Raw genomic sequence first — 9270 nt, 5'->3', positions numbered from 1 at the left:
GCGTGTTTGGATTATGTGCATGGATTGTTAGATGTTATATGTATGTTTAGATATTATATGTGTGCGATTTCATCTTCTTCGTTTACAGACTTCCCCTGTCTTCTGATATTAGATTGGTATTTAAGAGGCTAAACAAGGAGATTTAGATTGTGCTTATGGGTATTGGATTGTATAGATGGTGTATTGGATAGTATGTGTCTTAGATTTACTTTCATTCGTTTACATTCTACACTAACACCAAGGCGCTTTGGATAGTGGGTACATTGGATGTTAAACGGTATAGGTGGCGTGATTGATACTATTTTTAGGCGTGATGAATACTATGCTTGAGAGATTTGGTTTGTTTGTAAACTTCTATGCTTACACAAGGCGGTTTGGATAGTGTTTGTATGGGTAGAGTGTATTAGTATGTTTGTGAGATTTTATCTTCTTCTCCTACATTCTAGGCTAACACAGGCGTCGTTGACTGTGTACGGAGTGTTGGATGGTACAGGTGGAGTGATGCATTATGTTTGTGTTGTGTGATGGATAGTCGGTTTGTGAGATTAGATACAGTTTTATTGTTTACCTTTCATCGTTTATTCTGGTTGTCTGTCTGCGTGTGTTTGGTTGTATGTTTGTGAGTATTACCACATTCTCTTCTACTCTAATCTAACACAAGGTGTTTTGGACTATGTGTGTATGCGATGTTGGACAGTATAAATAGTATGATTGATAGTAGGTTTGTGGTGTAAGGGATACTATATTGTGTGAGATTTAATTTCCTTCTCTTACATTCTAAGCTATAACAAGTCACACTGGATAGTGTATGTGTTTGTAACATGGGGGGGGGGTAGTATAGATGGTGTAAAGGATAGTACTGATTTTGTTGTGTGATTAATAGTAGGTTTGTGATATTAGATTTAGTTTGGTTTTAACTATCCCCAGTATGGTATGATAGTTGTGTATGGGTGTCTTTTTCACTATAGAAAACCTATCTCCAACTCTAATGTGTATTTTTATGTGAGGGTTTAGTGTCTTGACAAGAAATACTTACTATCATTGTTTGCGTAATAGTGTGTTTTTGGAACATTTGGTGATGTTACGTAATTTTTGGGGTATGTTTTCTAAAAGGTTTCCCTTCTTCAATATATGTTGGCATGGAGTAAAGTGCGTTTTGTTTGTGATAGAGTGTTTGTATGTGCAAAAGTTGGAAAAGAGAGTTCCTTTCCGGTCTGCGCTGCTATCTATTTAAGATGTTTTGTATGGGTGGTTTGTGTGAGGGATATTTTCCTTTACGTCGGCGCTTCATGTATATAAAGAGAAGTTGTTCATCGTACCTTGATATTCATCCATTGGATTCATGTGATTCCATTCATTTCAGCAAGCGGACGTTAACCAGCTAACATCGGGAAGCATTGCATTTTGGAGTCCGCGTGGCGGGTATGTATTATATCACAAAGCAAGTTTGGAATGAAGAGCCACCAGTCAAACAAGGACCGATATGTTTGCCTGGGACGACCACATGTATTGCAGAATAACTTCGCTGAATAATTCACTTTGGCGACATTGGGAGAGAAGCATCAGAACCCTGGCTGGTATCTTGACAGAGTGGTATGTGGGTGCATGGGAAACATTTTGCACATGCTGACACAGGTACCCACATAACTGTGGAAGAAGAAAGTCAGAAGTCAGGTAATATCCACATATCAACGAATCTCCTGTTATTGAATAATAGAGGAGGGTACAGCTGTTGTTAAACTGAAAATTTACACTTCAGTATTTAAGCAAACTACCAACTAGGATGCTAGCAGTCCAATGGACGGGTTGATCATCGGGCTAAAGAGTGATACTGCCTGACTCATGTGGGCTGACGATAGCAGCGCTACAAATCAGGTGCTGCCTTACCTTATGATGACCCCCGGAATCTCAATATGTAAAAGGTCGAAATTACTTAAGTGAATCATGCAGTTTCCATTTTGGTATTATCTCTATCTTTCAGTATCCCAATTTGATCCGTTTGGTTACCGCTATCAAATTTGTATTCTCTATTTTGTATTATGCGTGATACAGACTCTTCATAAGTTATTTTGACTTTGCCAATTGATATTTATTTATTATATCGAATGTACACTCTGTACACTAATTTCCAACTTTATAATAAATCATAAATTCTGACTTAGTTGAGTTGAACAATTGCACAGGTGGCTAAGAATTTTTTATTGTCCAATAAAATAACTGGAATTGATTTGAACAAGTACGGGCTGGCGTTTGAGGCCTCTGGTGCGTTCGCGCCTTTTTGCCGGGTTCCTTTCCTTTATTGACTTTCTCGGACATTCGTAGGTTGGCGACAATGTGGAACCATTTCCACTAGTCTAGAATTGGTGTCTCGATGTGACTTCATACATGCGACCAATCGATTCTGGCGACACGTACAGATTTGGTTGACAACTCTGCTCAGTGATGGCCATCTGAAATTCATTTCTTAACACGAGTGCGTGTTGGGTTCATTCCCACGCACGGATAGCTCTTTATTCAGGTCGTTAGGGATTTGAATAGTCTTACGATATGATAGCTGAATTACACAGTGTTCTGTGAGCACATAAATGCCTGGGGGATGAGGAGCTTATGTCTCCCCCAGGAGTAATTAAACATTCTGCTGTGTAGGAATAAAACTGACTTTCCCTTGCTGGGCGAAAATGTCGTTAATTCACCATAAGTAATCGTACCTTCATTCCAGCAAACTACATCTTAGCGTTCGTGTGACGGCTATGAATTTGTCACGAAGATTGGGGAAATGATGAGTCACCAAGGATTGATTTGTTTGCCCTGGACGGTAAAGTCAAAATGGAAGTAACTACCCTACAGAGAACAAAGCACCTGATCTACGATGTATATTGGATGAATAGAGAAAGGATAATCAGAAAAAAATGGGGCATCCATGCTGAATAGCAGAGGAAAATAAGAAGAAAATGAATTTAGTTCAGAACTGATGAAATGGTGCAAAATAAAGATGGAGGATAGAATGTAAAACAAAGAAATACAACGACTCTTTTCAGAGTCACTAATTTGCCTTGAAAAGAGATGCTCATTGCCTCAAATGTTTGGACTATGTTACTCATTCACTACCCAAATGCCAACCCCTTGTAGCACTGTCGGCATTTGATCCCAGAGTCAGGTAAGGTGACGTCACCCATGTTCATTTCCAATTGATGCTATAGTGTCGTTCCGTTGTTAATTTCCCGTTTGAGGCTATACATTTGTCCACCATATTCCATATATAAAACCATTTGAATCTAAGGTGTCGTACATAACTGCTAGGACTAGAAAGAGGAGGAGGAGAAAAAGAGGAGAACTATAGTTTGGTGCATCGATATATTTGTGAGTGCACATTGCTAAAACCATTTAAACTTGAATCTTGTTTTGTTTTTAACATTGGCATTGTTTACTACGTCATATTCAAACATCATAAACAATGTGGATACATCACTCATAAAAATGATAATGATACTTGTAGTCCAAGTTGTCGGGGTGGGAGTGGGAGACAAGAGCCCCACTCCTCCCAGAAATGCCCCATACGGCTCGCGTATCTGATCGCCTCTGTCAACTAAAATTCAGCTCCTGGCGTGCGCGAGTGGTTCAGCTTCAAAGTCCGGCGAACCATGTTTCCAATAATAAGAGAAGGGGTGAAGTCGGACCACTGGCGCATTAAAATCAGTAGCTTCGGGTTCATGGGACTCGTCCAGTTTGGTTGGTAGTTCATCAAGGAGAAGTAAAACTGATTCCAAAGCTCTGCTGCATTGCGGCCATACCCACTCACGGGAAAGGCTAAGGGAGTAAATCCGAGACGGAGTCCCTAATGTGGTCGGACATTCACTTCAACGTCATTACGGCAACTCCTTCAACGCCGTTCGTGCCAAGCTGTATCGGAATTCGTCATTCCCTTGGGTCCACGAGCTGAGTGGAGAGGGGGTTCAGCTGCATGGGTAACAGCTGATTATCCATACCACCTTGCCCAGGCTTCGTTGCTTCAATGGATAGGCTTCGTTGCTTCAATGGATAGGACGCTCCAGCGTCATCGTACGGGGTCAGCACAACACAGGAAGCATCAGTTTACCGGTTCTAAGTCAAAGCTAGATTGGCGTAAAGCTTAGCGCCATGATTACTTCTGACGGTGGGTGAGATCACTATTTATTACTGAACAGATATCGCCCGCTTCAAGCCTGGCAGTCCAACGTCAGTAAGTTGCTGCCGCCATGGCCTGCCTGCTTTACTTGGTGCGTTGAGCTTAGAGAACCATCTCGACAAGTGGGCTACAAATTTCGCACTAAGAAAGACACAAAGAAGAAATAAGAAAGCTGTAACATCAGGACCATGTGTCCTCGACTGACCGCTTACCTAAAGCAGATCGACGATGCACGGAAGACTCCCGTCATTGACACAGAACTCTCCTGACTGAACATCGACATTGCCTGCCTCCAGGAGACCCGACTGGCTGACAGCGGAACTATCATCGACGCCACCTAACCTTCTTTTGGCAAGGGACGCCTTCAGATGAACCTAGTCAGCACGGTGTAGGCTTTGCTTAGAGAACACACTAGTCGCCTTCATTGACCCTCCGTCATCAGATAATGAGAGAATCCTTGCCCTCGGGCTATCAACAGCCTCAGGCTCAGTCAACATCTTCAGTGTGTACACGCCAACCCTCTGCTCCACTCACGAGTAAAAAGACAAGATCAATAAGGCTCTGGATCAGGCAATATCCAGTATCCCCAACAATGAAGGCCTCTACTTACTATGAGTCTTCAATTCTAGAGAGGACGCTGACTACGAGGCCTGGTCCACCTATGTCGGCTTAGGTATGACCAACGTTGTCTTCAAAGGCAAGGAGATCCATCAGTTGTCATGGAGACACCCACGTTCACGCCAATGGCACGAGCTAGACTTCGTCATCACCAGGCGTGCCGAACAAGCCAGTGTCCTCCTCACCCTCAGTTGCCACAGTGCCAAGGGCCATCTCTCGTGGCCAGCAAGGTTCGAATATTGCCAAAGAAGCTGCACCGCGTCAAGAAGAAGGGTCGCCCATGCATCAACACCTGCTGTGCAAGCAGCCATGATCAAACATAGCAGTTCATCAGCAAACGTCAGGAAGCTCTCATTAAACCGACATCTACTAGCTGAACCTCTGCACCAGTATAGAGACAGCAGTTGACACCAGGAATTCAAGAGGAATGTATGAGGTTATCAAGAAAGCGACCCCCTTCAAGTCCAAGACGAGTGAAGTCATCACAGACCATAGGAAACAACTGCAGCGATGGGTTGAGCACTATCTCGAGGTGTATGCAACCTGGACGCCATCCCAGACCGGCCAGTCATGAAGGAACTAGACACACCGCCCATCCTGGAAGAGCTCAGAAAAGCCATTGATTGCTTTGCCTGTGGGAAGGCTTCTGATAGCAACGGCATTCCCCGTGAAGTCCTCAAAAGCGGGAAATCAGCACTGCTGCAGCCCCTACACATACTCATCTGCCTCTGCTGGGAACAGGGACACATCCCCCAGGACACGCGTGACGCCAACATCGTCACTTTGTACAAGAACAAAGAAAACCGTATCGACTGCACCAACTACCGGGGCATCTTCCTCATCAGCATCTTAGAAAAGGCTTTCGCCCTTATTGCCCTTGGCGCGCTTGCAGATCATAGGCTTCCGCGTCTACCCATAGTTCCAGTGTGGCTTTCGAGCCGGTAGGTAAACTGTAGGCATGATTTTCTCACTACGCCAGCTGCGGTAGAAGTGTCGGGATCAGCAGATGCCCCTCTACATCGCCTTCATAGACCTGACGAAGACGTGTGACCTGTGTCACTCGAGTGGATTCTTCAGACTCCTGCAGAAGATCGGCTGCCCCCCACAACTGTTCGCTGTCGTCATTTCTTTAAAATAGAACATGCACAACACAGTGTGGTTCAATGGCACAATATCGGAGGACTTACTAGTCATCAGCGGAATCAAACAAGGCTTTGTCCTTGGGCCGACGCTCTTCGGCATCTTTTTATCCATGCTTCTAATGTATGCCTTCAAGGATTTCAGCGACGAAGTGTACATCCATACCAGTGCTGACAGTAAGATGTTCAACATCGCCCGTCTCTGTGCTAAGCCTAAAGTCACAGAGGTCCTCATCCGTGAACTGCTCTTCGCCGACGATGCAGCCCAGACATCACACACGGAAGATGGACTTCAGCAGCTGGTATGCCGCCTCTCCCACGCCTGTAAGGAGTTTCGATTGACCATCAGTTTGAAGGAAACGAACGTCATGACACAGGACGCAGACTCCAATCTCTCCGTCACCATCGATGGGTATAACTTTGAAGTTGTTGAGAACTTCACATACCTCGTGTCTAGCATCTCCAACTCACTCTCCGTTGATTGTGAGGCGATCGGCAGGAATGCAAATGCAGCATCAGTGATGGCCAGACTGCACCAGAGGGTCTGGAACAATATCAACCTCATTAAGAAAACAAAACTGCGCGTCTATCAGACCTGCGTGCTCATCTCACTCATCTACATCAGCGAAACCTGGACCACATATGCGAGACTCGAGAGGAAACTCAAGAGCTTCCACGTGAGATGCCTGCGGACCATTCTGCCCATCCAGTACAAAGTATCCAACAGAGCGGTTATGGAACGCGCCAACATGATGAGCATGTTCTTCATTCTCAGCGAGAGGACCTAGGCCGTATTCCCAAGGACCTGTTATATGGGGAGTAAGCAGAAGGCGGACGATCAAAAGGATGACTACGTCTGCGCTACAAAGATGTTTGCAGGAAGGACATGAAGACGGCCAACATCAATTCATCTACGTGGATAGCTGTGCTAACAACCATTCCACCTGGTGTCTAGCTGTTTGACAGGGCGTTCAAAAAAGCGGGGGAAGACAGGAACATAAAACAAACTGAAAAGGAACCTAGAAAGAAGGAGAAACAACAACTTAATTTGGAGCTACACCATCGTCTCTCTTAGAGGACTGATGCCAAGAAGATGATCATACTTACATTATTATTAGTAATGTGTGTATGTATGTATGTATGTATGTATGTATGTATGTATGTATGTATGTATGTATGTATGTATGACTGACTGACTGACTGACTGACTTTATTTCCTCTTTAAAAAGAGATTACATCAGATTAAACAAATTCAGAATAATACAAGATCATAAAATAGAACAGAAAAGTGACAAAGATACAGTAGTAATACAATTGTAATACTGTGTAAGCTACCGTATTGACAAAACGAAATATCTCAATACCTGCAATTATGCAAATCTGCAATCATTTGGCGGAGCATGACACTGATCTTTTAACAGTTGCTTGATGATGATAATATTTCGAAAAGTTAATACGTCTATAGTGTTATGTGCTTAACATTAAGTCCGAGATAGCAACGAAAATGAAATGAAAAACTTATAACAGTGTAATTCTATATGTAGTTTCTTTTCTTCATATGACGCATGTATTTATGCATATATATACTTGTTTGCGCGTATGCGTGCGTGCATGCATTTATCTATGACTGACTGTCTAAGTGACTTAGTAACCTCTACAACAAAGAGTATATCAGGTTGCTAAGATACATATTATACATATCATAGGATTATGAGACACATCATAGACGAGAACGCAAGCATGATATATACATCGTCAACTAATGCGTTTACAAAATGAGATATATAAATACAGAAAACCATATAGAAATCTCTTGGAAATAAACATAAACAAATACATAAACAAATACATAAACGCACACACAAACAGCTGTCAGACAACAAAATTTGCGGATTTGACAAGAAGACTTTGGCCTTTAATTGTTTATATTTAATGTTAATTTACTACTTACTTTTAATATCATGTTAGGGCATGTTAGTTGATAGTAGGGCACACATTTTATTGTAGAATGAAGCTATGCTGTTTGCGGTCACCAACATGAGCCTATCTGATACGTCATCGTCAATAGACGACATGCAGTCAACCCTGCTTCCAAGAAGTGTCTCCAACAATATATCGTCTTCTTGATTGAATAAGTTAACCCCGTCTCTCACTTCTAAAGAGTCAATCACTCTCTCAAAGAAAACATTTCGTTCCTCAAGCAGCATTTCGCAGCCTAAAATAAGATGTTTCGCTCTGTCGTCAGTCTCTTTTCCACAGAGTTTGCATACCATAACTTTACCAACAGGCATGATATATAGTTTCATTACTTCAGAGAGAGGCCATAACATGGATGGATATTTACGCCCAAGAAACCATATATTACTTGGTTTTAAGTCCAAATGAATGTTTCTGAAGTGAATTAAATCATCCCTTAGTTCCATATTTGCTCTCCAGGTAGTTTCTTCATGGTTTTGGATAATATCAGTAATATGTCGATTCCAGATGAGTTTTTCTTCAGTTTGTATACTTTCTGCATAGTCTAAAAGAACATTTCCCATACCATATTTCTTAGTTATTTTGTCAATATCAGGTATAAATCCCGTCTGTTTTAGCGGGTTGTTCAGATACTGACATAGGCGCATAATGAAAATCTTTTTCCAGATAAAAGTCCAATCGCCCTTACACAATCGGTTGAAAAGGAGCAATTTCATCCTATCTATGTATGCTTCCATTGACCAGAGTCCTAAGGTACTACTTGTTGCCTCCGTAGGCGAATATTTATCGAAAGCTTGCATACGTCGCGCTGCATATCTCTGGCATAACTCAAGTTCTTCTATATTTGAGTTTGTGATACCTGACCATAGTTCACATCCATATAGGACCGAGGGTAGAATAATTCTTTTCCAAATCTTCAGACTTGTTAGAGGGTTCATTCCTCCATCTCTGATACCAATAAAATATAAAGAGTTTAACAAGTGTTTGCCTTTATCACATGCTTCTTTTATCGCGTCGTTTGGTTTTAAGTTGTATTTTAGAGGTATGCCGGCATACTTCTTACTTTTGACTGCCGGAATTGGAGATTTGTCGAGCATAAAAGAAGGTATACCAGTCATTCTTTTGTTAGTAAACAAGATGGTGCAACTTTTATCTGCATTATATCTTAATCTCCACCTTTTCGCATAGTCGGAAATTGTATCTAGCAGCTGTTGCATTGAATGACGCGAGTTAGACATTACAGTTGTGTCATCTGCTAATAAGACACAAGGCAGGTGGAGATCAACAAGATTTAGACCTCGCAAAGTGTGATCTAATTCCGTGATCAAATCATCTATCATTACAAGAAAGAACCAGGCAGACAAGATACGG

General features: G+C 42.2%; 1 protein-coding gene across 1 annotated transcript; it reads left to right on the top strand.

The window, feature by feature from the left end:
- The first annotated feature begins 5353 nt into the window (after nucleotides 1-5353).
- On the top strand, nucleotides 5354-5728 carry LOC149795927 (uncharacterized). Its single transcript, XM_089963888.1, has one exon. It carries the CDS (start codon nucleotides 5354-5356, stop codon nucleotides 5726-5728), a length of 375 nt encoding a protein of 124 aa, XP_089820014.1.
- Nucleotides 5729-9270: the final 3542 nt, after the last annotated feature.

Source organism: Sinohyriopsis cumingii, chromosome 7, assembly GCF_028554795.1.
Source record: "Sinohyriopsis cumingii isolate HCF-2022 chromosome 7, ASM2855479v2, whole genome shotgun sequence".
NCBI classification, from domain to species: domain Eukaryota; kingdom Metazoa; phylum Mollusca; class Bivalvia; order Unionida; family Unionidae; genus Sinohyriopsis; species Sinohyriopsis cumingii.
Note: the sequence above shows the minus strand (reverse complement) of the source record. Positions and strands in the feature narration are given on the sequence as shown.